Source organism: Nanorana parkeri, unplaced genomic scaffold, assembly GCF_000935625.1.
Source record: "Nanorana parkeri isolate BGI_ZX_2015 unplaced genomic scaffold, ASM93562v1 scaffold1642, whole genome shotgun sequence".
Taxonomy (NCBI): Eukaryota; Metazoa; Chordata; class Amphibia; order Anura; family Dicroglossidae; genus Nanorana; species Nanorana parkeri.
Genome location: NW_017307910.1, coordinates 88,588 through 109,042, shown reverse-complemented (window position 1 = coordinate 109,042; position 20,455 = coordinate 88,588). Strand labels below are relative to the sequence as shown.

Sequence of the window (20,455 nt, the reverse complement as noted above, 5' to 3'; positions counted from 1 at the left end):
GAAATATCACAAAAGAAAGCAGTGTCTCAAAAAATCTAAAATTAATTTGTGTACTGTGTTACATGACAGAGTGTCAGTCAAACTCTCATAACATAGAAAACTGACATCAGCATGCGACCACCAGCTGGGGCGCCTTGGAGAGGAGTCTTCGGAAGACTGGTCTCAGATTGAGGGAGTCTGCTAAAATGAGAAATAGGGGAAGTATTTCTCCTTTTTCCTCTGCCTCTAGACTTAACAAGCATTTGACCCTTGCTTGTGCATTTGGGGAAGGGGCCACTGCAAGGGTAGTTTTTTTTTATTTTTTTTATTCTAAGAGTTGAGCTTTACTACAGTAGACGCTGAAAAGGAAATTTTTTTTTTTTCTGCTCCTCGCTCTGCTGATTACTACTTTGCTGCCATTTTACAGAGTTTGCTGTAGCTAGATAATATAGGAAAATTATGGAAATTACGTTTTCTTGTACTAGCCATTAATGTAGATAACTGCTGTTGCTTGAGAAGAGATGAGGACTAAACAGCTGTGCATGGTGTATTTAACCCTTTCAATTGGGGACTGAGGAGCTATATGTGATGTCACGTAAAAAGTTCATGGCTGTCTACAAGCTCATTTAGTTAGAATTGAGTGTTGCAGAGTGTTCCCATGGACCCTCCAGATGAATGTGGATGCATTTGGCATTAAGCTAAATTGTACTATAAGAGGCACAAATCTTTGCTAACTGCAGAGCTGGAGATCTCTTGATTTTGTTCCTCATTTCCATCTTACCTAATCACGATTCCTGTAATTTTCAGTAAAATTACTTTCTCGTCTTTTGCGCCTGAAGTATGGCGACATCACTGATGCTAATGATCCTATGTAGTTGAATGAGGCTGTCCCTATGGTGTACTACATACAAAGCATGGCTGTATTGGTAAAGCGTGCAAGTGCTCTCACTTTGGCAGCTCTTGCAGTGTTTAGCAAGGTTCTCTGTAGCTCTTTGTACAAAAGCTTTACATGGTAATTCTAGATCTATGGTATCAGGAGATCTATGCAATATATTAAATGTGATTTTTAATAGAATCAAATATTGTAAAGTGGCAGTAATTGGTTCTCTACAAGCACCTAAAGCAATTTTAAAGGACCTTGGACAGTTGAAACTTATAGGGGTCATTTCCACCAGATGTGATTTGAGAAAGCATGCCATTTTGCATGTGCTTTAACTTGCATTACCAAGCTTTTCAAATATGTTCAGTTTGTCTTTGAAAACTTGCATTTAGCAAATCATCGGGCAAAAATGCAGTATGCAAAGTATTTTTTAAAATGCAGTGCTGTTAAGGATGAGGAGTGTTGATATGAACAAGTCTTCTAAGCACCATTCAGTTGGCCTGTGATATAAAATACAGGGACTTACACATGTCGCCTATTTAAAAGCTTCTACAGCTGTTGGTAAAAATCACAAAGCATTATGGGATACAATGATGCAAGGTGTAGTGCTGTGGTAGTTGTAATCGTTCAGTGCCTTCTATTGACCATTGTAATAAAATTGAGATCTGGTCACTACCTACAGGCATTGCTTAGCAAGACAATGGAATGAGCCAGGGAGTTGAATTAAATGAGGTCACATGACTATAAAATAGAGCAGCAAAGCAAAAATAATTTTTAAAAATGGCAATTGAGTAATGTGCATCTTTTTATGCATGTGTGGTGATTTTGAACTCTAATGTTGATATTATTAATGTAGGTTGGCTGGAATTGGGGGCAGCCATATTTTCTTAATGGCTGCCCCAGTGACTGTACTCCTTCTTCTTCGTCTTCTTCCCCCTGTGCAAGTCTTCTTCCCCCTGTGCAAGTCTTCGTCTATTGGTCTTCTAACTAGACCAAATGGAAAAATAGGATTCGGAGAAATCACTTAAACAATTGAGCTGTTTTCTGACTTCTGAGGGGGGATATCAAACGTCTCTTGTAGCCATTGCTGGATATACAGGAGTCCAGTCAGGGCTAGGCAAACATCAGCCCTCCAGCTGTGGTGAAACTACAAATCCCATAATATATCCACCTCTAGGAGTCATGCCCATAGCTCAAGGGCTGGAGTTTGCCTACCTCTACTAGAGGGACAATCTACAAAATTTGAAATGTAGGGTATGTGGGCGTAGTACAGCATGCATGTTGCAGTGACGTTTGCCATAAAAGAGAACTATAGGGTAAGTGTTTATCCCCACAGTTTTCTCTTTAGGGTCACGAGAGGACATATACTAGCGTCCTCCCGTGACCCAAAGCTATTGCCCGCGGTATACTGTGAGTGCCGCAGCCGGGACGGATCCCGACAATACTGTCGAGATCCACCCAGCTGCCAGAGAGACAGCTAGCTCTGCCTATCTAGAGGCAGAGCAAGCTGTGTCTGCACCCTCCACCGTCCTTTCCTACACTCAGCGCTGGAGGGTTGGAGCGGGGAGGGGCAATCCCTGCGGGCAGTGGTGACTGACATCTAAGTGAGCGGATCGGCGGCATGTTTCTGCTCACTTCTCGATCGATAGAGCTGACCTGTGACTGCTTCTTTGTTACAGGTCAGCTCTAACTATGAGGATGAGTGGAAATCACTCGCCTCATAGATCTCATTTTTTAAAGTGATATTCAAGTATTCAAGTCAAAAGGATTTCAGATGCTGATGAAATCACTTGCTGCTTCTTGATGATGTTTCCATGTTTTAGCTTCCAGAAGAATCAGCTGGTCCCCTGAGCATTGGCCATGATTTCCAGTTTTAGGGTGGCTCCTTTTTTCTTTTGCAGGGTCCTATTGAGCCACCCTTGTGTGTGGTAGTAAGCTGTGAGAGTCTCCACAAACACACGTACTGCAAGACTATCCATTTCCCTCCTTCCTGCTCCTCCCTTCTCCAAGCTAGTAGATGAACTACTACTACAGACTGCTTTGTTCCTTGTGACCTTGTACTGGACAGGTAGTTCAGGGAAGCCCAGGGAAGCCTAGCAAAGAGAGTTGGAGCGGTTTGGAAACACACTGCTTGTATGTGCTTGGCAAAATGCAATAAATACTTTGTCGGCGGTTTGTATATTTGTTTAATATGGATTCATTATTTGGCGAAATTAAGTTGAATGCTACTTTATAAAATTGTCAAGTTGCATAATTTTCCTTTAATCTACAAAGAACATTGGAGTGTTGACCACTATGAGAATGTTAACCACCTTGTAGGTCTGCTTGCCAGATATTTTAATTGTAGGCAGGTTTTTCCTGTGGATGTTGCAGAGAAGTGTGTTAGATTTTATCATTTCAGGGTTAATGTTTTGCAGCTTTTTTTTTTTTTTTTTTTCTGGGATGTTTACTGAAAAAGAAGCCACAATGAGAAATGAATTCACAATATCATGCAGAACTTCCTTGTTTCACGAAGAACATATTTGGCAATAAATTATTTCATTAAGTTTTTCGTTAGAAGTAAAAAGAGAAGGAAAAGGCTTATCCAATTGTTACCACGCAATGGAAAAGGAGTATCAAACTGGTAATAACATGAAAAGGAAAAAGTATGTCTGGTCTTCGGGGGCTCGTTGCATTGGATCTGGGACAACTGATGAAGATAAAATTCAGCTTTTGCGGTGAACATTTCCTGTTCCAGACCTAGTGTTGCTAAATAAAATCACAGATTTGCACATGAATGCGTACTTTTCTTCTGACGACGATGTCTTCTTCATAGAAAAATGTTTGTGCTTATAATACCTCTAGAACACAAGCGGGTTAGAATTTGAAATAGTCGGTATTAAACCATGTGGGTTTTTTTCCTTTTTTTTAAACTTGAGTTTGTTGCTTGGCTTGGTGAGGCTTGGATCTCAAAGTTCAGTGTTGGGTGGCATATTGGCTGCAAAACAGCCTCGGCGTCTGCTCATACATTCTCCGCAGCATTTTTGACTAGTGGCCAATCGGCTTCTGTCAGAAGCTGTCATACCAAAAACAATGCACATTTTTCTTCCCGTCACACAGAGCTGAGAGACAATGAAAGCATGCGAGAGGTTTATGCTTAGTAGATGATCAGCTAGAAAAATTAGCCTGAACTGCAAAATTGCTGCTTGTAAAATCGCCTGCATGCTCCTTACTTAAGACATGTTTATTAGATGGTAATATAGCCAGCAATTCATGTATCCTCTCATAGGAATGATTAATCAACAACAGGAGCCATGAAGCAGGCTGAGTCACCTCTATCATGAGACTGCGGTTCCCTCCTCTGCATTTCACAAGCAATGCTGACCCAATAGAAAACATGCCACTGACCACGTCCAAGTGTGTTTAATGGGAACGTAATGTGTATTTGCACTTACCATATATTGAACATTTTTGACCTTTTTTAAAGTAATTTTGATACCGCTTTTACATTGCACTTCCATATTTTTGCTATTTAAATGTAATCATTTCCTGATGACTACCAGATTATTTTGGGTACTGCATGGACCCTGTCTAATATATCAACAGCAATTGAGATGAGATATCTGACACATAGGGAGTGCATGACCTTTTAAGTGAGTTGGACAGCTCACATCAGCCACAGTGCGTTCCAGCCCAGGGACCAGAACACACTGGATCGCATTGCGTCCGGTTCACTTTGTTGTTGGAGGGAGTGTGGTGGTGCATTGAACCCAATGGCACCGCAGCTACGCCCTCCGGCTGCAATGTGATAGGCCACACGGGAACCCATGGCACATCGGTGCCTGCGTTCCAATACGAAAAAATGCTCCAAGCACTATTTATTTTTATTTCTGACCGCAGGCTGTGGTGCCATTGAGTTCAATGCACTGCCACGCCCCCTCCCGCTCCACAACAAAGTGAGCCGGCAGCATTCCGTTCTGGACCCAATAGGGCCGGAACGCACTGTGGCTGGTGTGAACTAGCCCTTAAAGTGCATTTCCACTTTTGCAGCCAAATTGGGATAACATCTTTTTATATTTGTTAAATGTTCTCATAGCATAACTCTCAAAAAAAAGAAATTACTGCTTACATAATACTTGCCCATTCTGAAGTTTTTCTCAACTGAATTTTCCTCTGGAATGCAAAAGGAGCTGGGAAGTTAAACCTTAACCCTGTCTGAACTGTGCTGGCAGATCTCATTATCACTTGTAAACTAGATTTGAACAATGCCTGCCCTGATAAAGATCTAGAGGCATTGTATGGTAATGAGAGGAAGATCGGTGTGTCGCTAGGCTTTCTATGGGGACAGCCAGAGTTTCCTGTCACTTGGAAATTGAAGCTTCTCATAAAACCAGGTCTAAAAGTTAGTATGTATGTATATGTTTAATTATTTAGGTATGTTGTGTGAATAGGAACACATGGCAAACATGGGGTTTTCTCAAATTTGACTGCAAAAGTAGAAGCACGTTTTTAAGCTGGCCATACACTATGGGGGTGTATTTATATAAACAATTTGCAGAGCTATTCACCCTGTGATATTGCATGTACATTTTTTTCTGTGTGCATGGAGTCAAAACCAAATGTTGGCATATTTTCTTTTCCAGATTTATCAGGTAAATACCGCATTATGGCCACCAGATAGAGCTGAGGAGTAGGAAATGAGCATTAATGAACAACTATGAAGTTGGTCTTTAACCTCCCTGGCGGTATTCCTGAGTGTGGCTCGGGGTTAATTTTCAGTACCAAAAGCGGTAGCCCCAAGCCACACTCGGGATTACACTGTAGTGTCACTTACCTTGTCCCTACGTGCCTCGCTGTGTCTTCCGGCTGATGCCGGCATTTGGGTTCCTTCCCTGCGAGAGCCGGCATCGCAGGGGGGGCGGAACCGGCGGGAAAGTCAAAAGTGAAAAATAGAAGAAAAAAATTTAATAAATAAAAAATACTGACATAATCAGACCGCCAGGGAGGTTAAAGCTGGAGACTATTCAGCCCTTTAAAATATATTTAAAATAAACTTTTTGTATTTTTCAATAGAAGGTTTACGTCCCCTTTTCAAAATCAAGAATAGAGGGAAAAACTTCCAGTGGGGAAACTTGTTACAAAGACATCTGTCAAAGAGGGGATCTCTTTCCTGTTGTGAAGATTTCCTCTTTTTATTGTGCCTACGGGACAGGAAATGCAGAGAAATCTTCCCAATGGGACACAGATAATATTTTTTTTACATTTTGGAAGGACAAAGGAAGGGGAAAGCCAAAGCTTTGGTTTTAGATATCATTTAAGTTAATCTGTAACTATTTTTTTTTTTTTTCTTTTTTTTTCCCCCACTGTGCCTGAAACTTTCACATTTGTCCATGATTGCAGGTCCAGGGTTCGTACAAAAAAGAACCTTCTCAGATCTTTTTGGTTTACACCAGAAAGGTCCCGTAATTATCTTATTATTCTGCTCCATTCCCCAGAATTTCTAGAATTGATGAGACCATGTAGAATACTTTCTCCAAGTGCTGCAACACTCCCCAAACTACTAGGCTGCTTTAATTACTTATTTTATGTATGTGTAAGTAATATGATTTTTCTAAAAAAACTCCAAGTGGGAAGTGTGCACATCTGTTTATGATGTAGCCAGGTTTCAATTTTTTTCCCCCTTTTTTCTTTAGAACTAATACGTTTTGTTGGCAATAAAGTCTTGGACGGTAATCTCTCTGCTGCACTATGAGTGCTGGGTGATTGAAAGTCAGCAGGCACAGCTGTGGGATATGCTGGGAAATGGGAAGTTGCTGATATTTCATAAGGCTTGACATTGTAATACATTTAGGGGTCAGCACATATACAATTGTGATTTGATACTGTCTGATATAAACTTTTTTTTTCTCTCTGCGGCTGCATTGTGTAGAAAGAATTGATAAAGATTTTGAGAGGCCTCAGGATGTAGATGTAACTCGTTGGCTGCCAGCACTTCAGAAAAATTGTTTCAGATTTCACCAGTGGTATATTAAGCACCAGAGATTGTTGATCCAGGGAATATCCAATTGCCCTATGGGATCGCTAAGGAATTTTTCCCCACCGTTGGGCCAAATTGAACCATGCTTTATAGGTTGTTTTTTTTTTTTTTTGCCTTCCTCTGGATCAACTGTGCTGTAGCTGTGGGCATAGCGATGGACTTGTGTCTTTTTTCAACCTGACTAACTATGTGTTGTTGCAGTTCTTGCTGCTATACAATGCCTATTACTATTGCTGGTTTAGCTGAAATCAAATCTAAGCTCTTCACCTCTATATAGTCTTGTAAAAATTCCTTCTAAACCCCTTAAAACGGAAATGCGTTCAGCTTGGGTTTTTACAATATGCATCCACCATAGCCTTAGGGCTAGCAGTTGGAAGGAATGATACTTCCTAATGTTCGTACACATGTCACACCATCACCTTCTCTACTCGGTGTGCATGGGGATGGAGGGTGTGGTCTCACAGTTGGATAAGATATTGGTATTCATTAAGTTTAAAGGAGAACTATGGGGTTAAGGCTTTTCCCCATAGTTCTCCGGGTAATAGGAGGACACAAACTAGCATCCTCCCGTCACCCTAAGCTCAGTATACCGCGAGCTACAGCTCACGGTATACTGAGATGCCACAGTACACCGCGAGCTACTGCTCACGGTATACTGAGACGCCGCAGCTGAAGCGGATCCTGACAATAATTTCGGGATCCGCCCAGCTGCGTGAGTGACAGCTGGCTCTGCCTATCTAGAGGCAGAGCCAGCTGTACCCGCCCCCGTCTGATCTGCCAGTCAGCGCTGGCGGAGCGAGGAGGGGGGAATCCAGCCCTTCCCCTGTCATGGCAGAGAGCTGTGACAGGATCGAGAGGTGAGCGAACGCCGGTATATTGTGAAAAATTTAGTTCCCTAAAACACAATATGATACCACATTTTTTTAAAATAAAATGAGGTTAGGACGAGTAAATACCCAACATGTCCAGGATAAAAGTTGCGTGCGTCTGTGAAACGGCAACACATTTCAGAATACCAAAAAGTCCATGGATGACACATTTAGAGCCCCTACAGGTCATCAGTTTAGAGATGCACGTAAAGACTGGCCCTAGAATTATTGCTCTTACTCTGGTGTGCGCAGCGATACACAGCATATGTAGCACAATCTTCGTTTTTGTATGTAGGCTATTTTTCATTTCTTTTTTCTTTTTTAAAACTGTTGTGTTTGTGGTTGTTTTTTTTTTTTTCCGATCACATAGGGGGATTACATGCCCTTCCCTACTCTTCTACCAGCAGTGTATGCCTAATGTACTATTCAGAAGTCTATGCATGCTTCTAAGGAGACAGAGATTGTCTAAAGTGTCTCCTGCTGTGTGTATTTTAAACACACCAGCTACCTGTTCAGCTCTATACATAAGTATTGCCATTGTTCAGAAATTCCTAAATACAGTACATTGCTCTAATGTCAAAGTTCCACAATAGTTTTTCATGAGATGTTTTAGGATTTCTGTACATGGCATGTATCGATGGAAGATTTAATTGTTTAGTGATTGGTTCTTCATCAACGTGAGCAAGTCCCAGTAACAAATATCATATCTCGTTACAAAGATCCTATGGTTTTGATCCGCTAGGTTGTTCTTTAGTGCTTTGTACTCCAAGCTGTAGCATACGTGGATTGCTATTACCTTGAGCTCTAAATGATTTGCATTTGTCTTCTGAAAAAGACACGCCTTGTGAAATCAATCTGGTTGATATCTTCAATTTCTTTCATACATAGAATAATATGCGATTGTTCTAATGCATGAAAATTCCTTGAACTCATGTCAAACCTTCTCAAATGAGAAGTAAAATTGGCCCATGTATGCTCAGCTTTGGGTTGGCCATGAACAGCCCTATCCAATTTTGCCCTTGATTTGACAGCCTAATGCAGTGCATTGTTTGGACCATTTACTGGGACACCAAGTGTCCTTATGCCACTTGTTGGAAAATCTTTGTGCAACATGGCTCATGCTTTTTAAGTTCTTCTGTTGCCATTGAGAAGCAGAAGAAGGAAAGTACATGGAACACTTTACCCAATTGGCCAGATTACAAAATACAGTACAGAGGATCAGTGTGCGACCCCCTAAATTGGCAGATGTTTCCCTGACTGTGCTTTCCGGTATTAAATCTTTCCATCTAAGGCCAGTCTTCGTCCTGATAAACCATTAAGCTCAAGCTATATTAACGTGTGAGCTGTTACTCAAATACATAGTTCTAGTTAATTAAAAACAATGTGTATTTTTTTTCTATTGCTTACTTGATGATCTTACTAAACGGCTAGGTCACGTAAGGAACATAATTTCCCAGCACCCCCCTTGGGAAAAGATTATCAAACACAACTTTAGTGGTGATAACACATGGTATGAAAAATTATAGTGTTGGCCAGCGTACAGATGCAGCGAAGGTTTTGTGCCAGATGTCAGACACCGTAATATTTCCATTCATGCTGGGAGGGTCATTAGTTACATTCCAGAGCCATCTACTGCATGTACCTTCTTTAGAGTTCATGTTTGAAAGGGGTTATGGCCTCTTGGGGTGTAAAAGCTTCTCTTATTAAAACTAAATTGATTCTGTACATTCTAAAAATAAACACTGTACTCTTTCTCATTGTCTCGTATTCGTAGAGTTCTATTCAGTAGAAGCTGCTGGAGACCAGACACAGGCGTTCGCGGTTGTTCAGAGAGCTTGTTTATCTGTAAGCACAGCAATGGCTTGGATCGCCAAACAATTCTGTATTTTCCAGACATATTAATGTATAGCTTGAAACAGACACAAAGAGAACAGAAGTACAACAGCCTTCACAATTCAGAGCTTTTCTCTTTTCTTGTGTTGATGTATCTTCAGGCAAAATTTGCCTCTGCCCTTGCTTACAATTCATTTTGTAATGGGTTTTCAATGGAGAATAATTAAGGAAATACAGTGAACAATAATTGTAAACGACATACTGCGGCAGATTGCGATCATATTTCTCATTTTACCACTGTAAAAGGATAGGTTTATGATTTTAGTTAAAATCTGTTTTATTAACCCATATATAGAGATTTCAAAGTCTAGCAACAGATTTGAGCATAGCTTGCGATAGTTGGGTCATAGGGGAATTTACCAACAACCTTATAGTGTGGCTGTGAGTGCTGGAACTGGTGGCTATCACACTCTGGTTATTCCAGCATGTTGTAAAGTCTCTGCAAGCTGTAGATCTGTTGAGGTTTTCTGTGTTTTGAAAGAAACCTTATAGGAGGTCTTAATGGTTCTTTTGTATCAAATAGGCAAATCCCTGATTACCCATCATTCTTGATCAGCGATCCACCCTCGTAAGGTGATTTTTGGGCTGGACTCGCCTTTCCATGCACATCTTCATGAGCGTTATAAACAATTGTGGTATTTCCTATGCTGCCATTGTCCTAAATATGCCATAGTGTGCATCAATAATAGCCAGCACATATGTAAACTACCACTATTTGAAAAAATGGCTAACCTGTGTACATGGGTTAACATGTGTTTAATCAAATAGATATAGCTCTTTGGGTACCCAAACTTGACACTATATGGACCAGTTTAGGCTGCCTTCTCATGTCTATGCATTGACCACCATCCGAGGGTACAAGCAATCTTACAGGACAGCAACCCATCACCCCCCCCCCCCCCCCCCTCCTTTTTATTTCTTTTTTCTTGTGCATGCACAAATAAGCTGGTTTAAAGAGAGCAAACGAGGACCTATTGACCACAATTATCCAATTTTGAAACCTGAATGGTTACTATGGGTAGCAACTCTGCTTTTTTCATACATCAGCTTCTGTCACTGTATGACAGGATATTTAGAAAATTGCTAGTTGTATGATAAGGATTACAGTTATTTCACATTTGACCAGCAGATATTGATTTACTGCATGGCTTGTCGTTTATTAGAGATCTTGTGTCTAGTCTGTGAAGCACAATATAGGGGCGGCAGCTCCAAAGCAGCCTTGGAGGTTGGAGATCTGATTTCCCTACATTAAAGCACCCGAGGAGCGGTTATGGTTTAAAAAAAAATAAAATAAGGGGGTTTTTTTGTACTGTTTTTTGAAATCATAATGAGGATGAGCTTTTAAAGCAAATGTTTCTTTAGACTGTAACTGGGAAACTTGTTTGTATACATCTAATGCTGCTGATGATCAGCAGTAATCGTCCCACTTTGAACTCCTGCTAATTGGCTGTTCTCATGTCCCTGCCAAGCAGACTACCACCTCTGAGTGTTACACTACAAAATTACTAAACATTGAGCAGTTCTAAGTGTTATTTGGCCTACCCAACATTTGTGTCCTGGAGGCTTGATTTCCAGGTTTCTGCCCAGATTATCATTAAAGTAGAATAGGCATTGTTCCGTAACAGCAGACATAACCCAAAAATAGAACAAGGGGAGGTTAGAACAGGTCAGTCAGTGCCCCTTATTACTGAAGCTTCAATGGTACATAGGTGTGAAAAACATGGTGTGATGAATCGGGGCCATTATGCTCTGTTAATTGGGCATGAGATGCTGACCATTGTGATGACGGGGCAGAAAATACTAGTTCTATAAAAGCAAAGTAGAGGTCACCTGTGTAAAATAATTGTGGTGTGCCTGGTATTTCTCCGCATCTGTTCTTCCCCTTTTGGGCGTTTTGAGCTCTCGCTGTTTTCCTTAAAAGGAAAAAAGGGTGTTGAACTCTGAAGATCTGCAAGGCGAGCCATGAAGATCTACAAGGCGAGCCATGTGAAATCTACTGACATCAATAAATTGCTTAATCCAGCTGCAAATTGCCAGTGTAAACTAATAATCTAGTGGGTTGGTTGTTAGGAACTAATATAAATTGAAATAACATTACTTTAAAGTGTTTTTTTTTTTACAATTTCCTATTCTTGGACTAGTTTTGATTTGTTTGTATTCTGTAACTTCTAATTTAAAAATTTTGATATGAAATCTTCCAGTTTTCTTTTGCTCCTTTTTGACCTGCACCAGATTTGTAGCATTGCTTTAGACAGCTTCTCAATTTATCACACAGTATAGCAGGCAGGCCTCCTGGAGGTTTCCTAGCTGTCTTCTAGGTGTCCAGTAGGTTACCAAAACAGTCCACTGATTTGCATTTGACATTTAACCCTACTTGTCAAGTACTCGTATCCGTTAAATGAATGCAATTCCAGTTGAGGAATCTGTTCTCTGCTTTTGCTTGCAGGTGAGCATTACACAGGCAAACTAGTCTCCTATGATATAGTCATGTCATAACAGTAGAATGCATATACTAGGAATGGTAATGGCCAAAGAAATGTAGAAATAAAAAAAAAATACATGGAAACATGTGTACATGGAAACTTGCTTTATTGCATGCTGATTCTTTGGCAATTAATCAAGCAAATTCATTATAAAAGTTCAGGTTCATTCGTAAACCACTCCCTTTGAAGCTGTAAAGAAGAACTGCGACAGAATAAAACATGCCCTGACTACTTCTTAATTGTGCGTCTGGTGTAAAATGAATTGGTATTGCACATACTCCATCGAATACTAAAGGGTGTCGTAGACCCTCTTCATTAATACCTCCAGTAGTGCTGCACATAGCAAACCAAAAACCACCAGTACTTTCTAATGTGGACCTCTGCTTTTAATTGAACAGTCAAGTTTAATCCAAATAAAAATTAAATTTTATGAATATTGAAGTGGTTACTCATCAGATTCTAGCTGTCAATTTTCAGGTCGGAAAATTTAAACCTTAATGCAAACCATTCCTTTGCCAATGTTTATACAAAATACTGCCAAATATTAGAGCTGCAGCTAACGATTATTTTCAAAATCGATTAGTTAGCCGATTATTAAGTTCGATTAATCGGTTAATCGGATAAACAATAAAATAAAGTTTAAAAAATGGCTCCAGTGATAGGACTACTAGTTTGTATTGAGGTTGTAGTCCATCACAGGAGCAAGCTTGGACCGGTGGAAGTAAAAAAGAAAAAAGATAGTGTGGTGTGCAATATAGTGAAATGGGAAGTGTAAAATTATACAGCAATGAATGCAGAATGGCACCGGCTATAGAGGACTACAAAACCCAGCAAAAGCACATTATACAGCGCAATGCAGAATACCGCCAGCTATAGAGGAATACAACAAATCCCAGCAATAGTACATAATAGCTGGCGGCATTCAGCATTGCGCTGTATAATGTACTATTGCTGGGTTTTGTAGTCCTCTATAGCTGGTGGTATTTAGCATTGTACCACTTTATAATGTACTATTGCTGGGATTTGTTGTAGTCCTCTATAGCTGGTGGTATTCCGCATTGCGCTGTATAATGTATTATTGCTGGGACTTGTAGTCCTCTATACAGCGCAATGCATTATATCACCAGCTATAGAGGAGTACAACAAATCCCAGCAATACATTATACATACAGTGTATAATGCATTGCTGGGATTTGTATTCCTATGTATAATATACAGCACAATGTACCATCAGCTATAGAGGAATACAAATCCCAGCAATACATTATAGAGCACCATGTGTGGGAAAGTGCAGGCTTACCTGAGCAGTCTTCCAGCAACTTGCTTCTGAGATCGGACCTGTCTATCAGCGGCTGTCATCCCCCCACACCTGCTCCTCCTTACTACATCTCCCCGCGTCCCTGTGCCGATCGTGGATGTGGGCGGGCAGTGAGTGTGAGGCGGGGAGGAGGTGCGGCGTGAAGAGCGCGGATGCGGGCGGGTCTGGCAGCGGTGAGCGTGAGTTGGGGAGGAGGTGGACCCGTGAACAGGGCCAACTGATCGGAAGCCGATTAATCGATTATTGAAAAAGTTGACAACTTTTTCAATAATCGATTATAATCGATTATGTCGATTAGTTGTTGCAGCCCTACCAAATATTAGCATATAAACCACTTACTGGTGCATAATTACAAAACAAAAACGGTCTGTCCCCAGGGACTGTTATTTCTTCATTGGGCACTACCTTCTTGTCTTTTAAAACAATGTAAAGGAGTTATAACTTCACATCAGGCACCTCTGTCCTTTCTATGACAAGCATACTCTTTATCTGCATACATCAGCTACTTGGGAAGGGGATGGTTAGAGATGCAGATGAACTTAACTGTTGACTGGATTAGGAACGTACCAATATTTTTTAATGTTTGGAAAATGGAAAGATTCCTTTTTAATTTGTGTGGAAATTTTTTTTATTTGAATGTAACCTCATCCTTTTTAAAATCCTTTTTATTTTATGAATTAAAAACTTGATCTTAAGAAATGATACCAAAATTATGCACTAATTGGACAGGTAGACACTCTCATTTTCTAGAAATTAGCAGTTGGACACCAACATCCATTGTATCAAGACATTCATTGCTATACCAAACTCGTAGATTATAATTGAGTTTCTTGCTGAAGTCAAGTTATGTATTCATATTGTAATGCTTTGTATTTTTATGTCTAGATTTTTGGAGACTATTATCATTTTCAACATCGGGCTGTGGTGAAAAGATCTCTGATACCTCATCGATCTAGACACTTTCTGCTGAGCAGAGAACCTCAGGTAAGGCTTTCTTTATGTAACCCTGTAGTTCAGCGCATTCAGCTTTTCATGGCTAAAAAGTGTAAAAAATTATGACTCTTGTTTTTCTCCAGGAAGTCTTCAGCCTAACTGTCTTTTTACTTGAAGGGACACTAAACTCCCAGGATTTAAATCTTAAAAATACATTCAATGCCCTGAACTATTACCAACATGTAGCTTATTTGTGCATCACTCAGCTGTAGATCCTCAAATCATCTCTGAATTGGTACAGACACTGTCCTTCCGTGTTATAAAGAGCGTTGCTGCTTTTGTTCCCCATGGTCCCCAAAAGTAACCACCCTCCAAAAGGAAGGACAGTGTCAGCACCAATTCAGAGATGATTTGAGGATCTACAGCCAAGTGATACACAAATAAGATACATTTGAGTTAATAGTTTAGGTACTTAAATGCATTTTTTAAGATTTAACTCATGAGTTTAGTGTCACTTTAAATAGTTTTTCTCATCTACCTGTAGAATTATCAAATCCATTCCAGATTTCTCTATATTTAAAACACGAGTGTTAGTCCGGTTTCCTGCTGCTGTTCACCTGAACGGCACCTTCCATCCTTCTGTGGTCAGTAACTAATTGATTGTTACATGCATAGTAGTGGCTATATAGCTGAGCCACGGACTGTGCCAGTTCAGGGACCTCTTACCTAACTTTGCAAAAAGTTGCAAATCTTCAGTGTAGCAAAACTAATTTTTTTGCATTTCTGGATTGTTTGTTCTGAATGTATTGTAAATTACAAACTTCCATAGCCCAAAGCAGGGGTGGACAAACGCTGGCACTTCCGCTATAATGCAACTAGACTGCAAGACTGACAGCTATAGGCATGACTTCCAGAGGCAGATGCATGATGGCATTTGTAGTTTCACCACAGCAGGAGGATCTTAGTTTGCCCACCCCTTGGCCAAAGTAACTTTTTTAATACTTCAGAATGTATTATACTGATAAGTGGAGGAAGTTGGATAAGGCAATTTGATGAGGTGGCATCTCACAGCTGCAGATGGTAAACATGTGTTCATACAAAACATGTGAACACAAAGAGGCTGAAAAGATAAGTATAGACCCTGGAGTTTTGGTCCATAGCAGCCAATCATATGTCTTTAAAAGAAATCAGATGATATTCTGTAAAAGTTTCAACTTTCAAAGACAAAAGTTTTTTTTTGTATTGCTTTTCCTTTCTCCAGTTTTCATCAGTCAGCTCAAGATAATTTTTCTATGCAGTTTAGGTTTAACCCTCCATCAAAATGATGTAACCACAATTTTTAATTAATTTCCATATGTGTAAAGGATCTTCTGCGTGTGCGCTTTGTAACTGAGGGCAATGCTATCTTTTGTGTTTTTAAATAATAAAAAAAAAAATGCATGCATACATACATACAGCTTGGATGGAGGAATCTTCCCTGACGGCTATTGTGTTCAAGCAGCCGTGGCACCTGATAATTTTCCACCAGGCTCAGCCATTTTTTTAAATCCACAAGCTGAATGGTGCCAATTCAGCAGGAATCATCTGCGATTCCTGTGGTGTATGGTCTGCTTTCGTTTGAACTAGTATTTAATCTTAACAATTACAGGTCTTAGTGGCCATAAGCCTATATTTCTTATCTTTTTCTGCCTAGTATAATGTATCTTAATACCTATATATGTCCCTTTATGGGAGTGCACATGACAAACGCTGAGAAAAAAAAAGTCCTTATTGTAGATTTGCTAGTGTTTTCTTTGTTGAAACTTATGTAAATACGCTACAATAAAAGAGGCTACTCTAGATCTAACCAAACTACCTGTGGAATTACCTGCACAAAATAGTAAATGTTTTAGACAAATAGTGATTTAAATGTGGTTGGGTCATTTTCTGGTGAACTACTAACATTTTCCTATTTGCCTGCTCAGACTAAACTTTATTATTACTATATTATTATACAGAAGTTATATAGCGCCAACAGTTTGCGCAGCACTTTACAATATAAGGGGAAACATTACAGTTTCAATACAATTTTTAAGACCAGATGGTAGGGAGGGTCCTGTCAGTGAGAGCTTACAATCTGAAAAGGGAGGGGCAAGTAATCAGTGAACTCTGGTGGGTTCGATCACTTGCTTGCTCATTAGCAAGAAAAAGTGTGATGATCACAATACTGTTCTCCAACGCACAGTGTGGCACTTCCTCTATAAACAAAGCACAGTAAGGTATGTAACTACTTCTGTAAGCAGTCGGAGGTGGTAATTATCTTTACACCCAGAAGAGTGTTGCCAAATTTGATTTACCCTTTAAGACAAATTTTGCTGGGAGAACATTTGAGGAAATTTGCAATGGTGTCTATACAGGCATCTGGCCTGCTATACACGCATACATATTCTTATTCCCAAATCTTTTCATCATCTGGTTATGTGCCACCAATTGTTCCAAAAATAAATCTCCGATTACAATGGTATTGTATTTCACAGCAGAAGCATGAATGCTCTTGTAAAACCAGAGTGCTCTTTTGGGAACTTGGAAGATGTGTGGAACATTGCCACACAGATGGCGTGAGCCTGCCTGACATGTGTAATGATCTGTTTCAAGGATATTGGGAATGCTCTTATTTACACTCACCCACGCTTCCATTTCATCATAATCCATGGAGAAGATTCTGGCTCCATCACATTAACTCAGCTGTCACTTTCCTCTGTGCGAGAGGTCAGACACATTGATTCAGTTTATTTTCCGTAATATGTTTCTGCTCTGAATCCTCTTAACACCCCATCCCCCCCTTGTTCTCTAGTGATGCAGTCACTCACAGAGACTCGTGCCCCCTTCACTTCAATCCTTGCTGGCTTGCGAACCAAAACACGACTGCTCAGACGAATTTTGGTGAAGCATCTGTCTTTGTTTATTTGTGGATGCACGTGTGCTGTAAGGATCCTTTTTATTAGACTGCCAATTTGTGCTTGCTGACCTCTTCTAGGAGGTCTTTATTCATCTTTTTATATATACACATTTTTTTTTCTCCTTGCCAGCCAAAGCAGTGTAACTGTTATGTGCAATTTTCCTGATTAAAGCATACAATTTCTCTCAGTTTCCGCTAAGTGGGGAGATTTTGCTTTTCAAATGGCTGTTTGGCTTTTTCTCCCCCCCTCCTTTCCTTTTCGTTGCTCGCATCAAACGGTTTATAAGGAATCGGCCCATATAAAGTAATGGGAGATGGTTTTTAATCTTTGTAACATTTTGTCCTGCTGGGAATAGATAAACTGTAATCGCTTTCCTATTTAACCCTTCATTACGTCTTACCTAATGGCAAAGGCAACATCTTGGATCAATTTTTCTTTATCAGCCCATCGATGTAATTGACTTTCTTAGAAAAATGCAGTCGCCCAAAAGTGAAGGTCTTATTGATTAAACCCTTGTAGTATGTTTAACTGAACGCGTATGTGTTTAATCTGGTAGAAGCAGTCCCCCGCATATTAATGTTTTTATATATGATATCGTAATTGCTGTAGTAATGGCTGCTCGGAAGTGGAGCTTGCATTACAAGAACATTTCTAAATCCTCCAGAGTATTTAACTGGCTGGGAAATTAGTTTGAAAAGTGTGTATTGGTTATGCCAGTACACTGCACCATGGGTACAGCCAGATAAAGCACTACCAGCATGACATGATGCTACTTGTGTAAACTGGATTGCAGTCATGTTTGCAGAGGTCTACAGTAATTGCTAATCTTCCATCTCCTGAGCACACGTTCGGGCTTAATTTGGAGTACTGAGAATAGTTGAAGGGATGATTCTGTTATGACAACCACCCTTTTTTTTTCTGCAGGTTTTATCATTCTGCCTTTTTGTATGTCCTGATCATTTTTTAAGAAAAAAAAAGATCTGTATAAATAAAACAACATGCTGCCACATCTCTAGGCAACAAGTAAATTAATTCTGCGAACGGCTCAAGAATATAAGAAATATTGTCACTATGCTAAACATGGAAACTCCCAATTTTATCTTATGTTTGCATAACAGTCGCATGTAAATATCCATTTTGTCTGCCTCAACACAACCACAGGGGTGCTCTTGATTATCTGATTGACACTTTGGTCAGAATGTAAATTTTTATCTTGATGTTTATAGAAAGCATAGCCTAATTGCTCAACACTTATGTTCGATCCAGACATAGCTACAGTACACCAATCTTTTCTTGGTGGCAATGTTGTGATCCTAGAACATGTCTGTCTGTGATGGTGGAACATACGCTTTTAGAATGCCTCTCGCATACAGAAAGCATGATGTTTACATTAAAAAAATTAAAAATAAAATGCTTGTTTGAAGACGGCCCCCAATATATTTAAAACCTTTCTTAAATGTGATTGGTGGTGCAAGAAGTGGTGAGAAGGTCAGTTATACAGTGCACACTTTAGGGAAGTACACTCCTACTCTGACCCTGTATGGGGCAGTGTGCGCTTGTTGATGTAGGGGTTCAGAGAATGGACATTAGGGTATTTTGAATGAGTTTTCTGGATTTAGCAAAGCTGCAGCATTTGCTGGAAACCATTAAAATGGAACTCGACTCCCCTTGCTCCCTCACTGGCGACTGCTCACACCCTCCCCGGCTTCTTCTGGGTGTTGGAGTCTTTGGCTGTCTTGATCGGCTGGTGAGGAATGATATAACTTCTGTGCATGAGCACAGACGTTTATTCATCCTGGCACAGAGGTATGCTGAGACTGTACACTGAGCATGTGCAGCTATGGGTACATTCTAAAAAAAAAAATTACAAACGGGCAGGAAAGTTTGTTTTATTGCAGAAGCCATTCTGTCTCTTTTGCAATAAAGTGTCTAGCTGCCCTTTTTTTTTTTTTTTTACATTTCCTTTTTAAGTTACTTATGACTGCTTCCACTTGTTGCCTGAAATTGCTCTTTTATTATTATTATTATTATTATTATTATGCACGGCCTAGTCTCATTCTACCTATTTTGTTGATCATTTAGACTGAAATCGGTTGTTAAGGCTCTTTGGAAGAATTGCTTGCTAGGAGTCCTTACGAAACAAAATGTCCAGCAAGGTGCTGCAATCCTGCTGTCGGTCATTTGGAAATATGCTTCTACATGGTTAAAAGGAACTATTATTTTGTATAGATTCAATGTCCCTGAACTAAAGCTAGAAAGTGATCCTTTAGTTGAGCAGCTTCTGCTGTGGCCTTGCCTAGAGTTATTTGGCTTTGTGATCGATAATATTGAATCACCTAGCTGCTTATAGTTTTGTGACATGTGCCGCTGCAAGCTAGAGTACTTAGGAAGTGGGTTATAAAGTAAAGAATATTTGATTGTATGTTGGAGCAGTTAGTGTTACAGTTAGTGTTACAGTTAGTGTTACAGTTAGTGTTACAGTTAGTGTTACAGTTGGTTGCATGCATAATAGGATCTGAAGGGATGGCCATTTGTCTGATGTTTTCTCATCTGGAGAGAATTTTTGAACACAGATGTATAGTATTTAAAGATGCCTATTTAGTATTTTGATGCCCATCTCACTGTATTTAAAATGACCGTGCAGGTGTGCAAATTTCAGATCACATTACAATAATCGGATAAATCGATGATCAGACAAGTACTTTTGTTTATTTTATTGTCGAGTATGACAACATATGGTCATATCTACCAAGGGAGTTTGTTGCATGCCGAATACGATGGAGACCAGAAATATTTTAACCTTTTTGCTGCTTACATTTGTAACCAATAAAAGTACATGTTACTTTAGCTTTCAGCTTTCTGTATATCATTCAAATTGTTTGAATGTTTGATGGGACACCTAGTGAAAAGTAATTTTTCCCTGTACATAGATGCCTCCACAGTTTCGATCCTTGGTCACACAGGTTGGTGAATGAGTACATGGGCTATTGTCAAATAATTTTTCCCTGTACATAGATGCCTCCACAGTTTCGATCCTTGGTCACACAGGTTGGTGAATGAGTACATGGGCTATTGTCAAATAGTATAGTTTTGTGTTCTTCTGTGAACCAATTAGCCCAATATTAAACACCGCTTTATTTTGTAC

General features: G+C 39.8%; 1 protein-coding gene across 1 annotated transcript in view; it reads left to right on the top strand.

Annotated features, from left to right (window-relative positions):
• Positions 1-20,455, top strand: part of FURIN (furin, paired basic amino acid cleaving enzyme) — a 167,083-nt gene that overhangs the window by 67,387 nt on the left and 79,241 nt on the right. Inside the window, exon 2 of the mRNA XM_018570964.1 lies at positions 14,324-14,422. Within this exon, the coding sequence (XP_018426466.1) occupies positions 14,324-14,422 (99 nt within the window). The remainder of the gene's footprint in view (positions 1-14,323; positions 14,423-20,455) is intronic.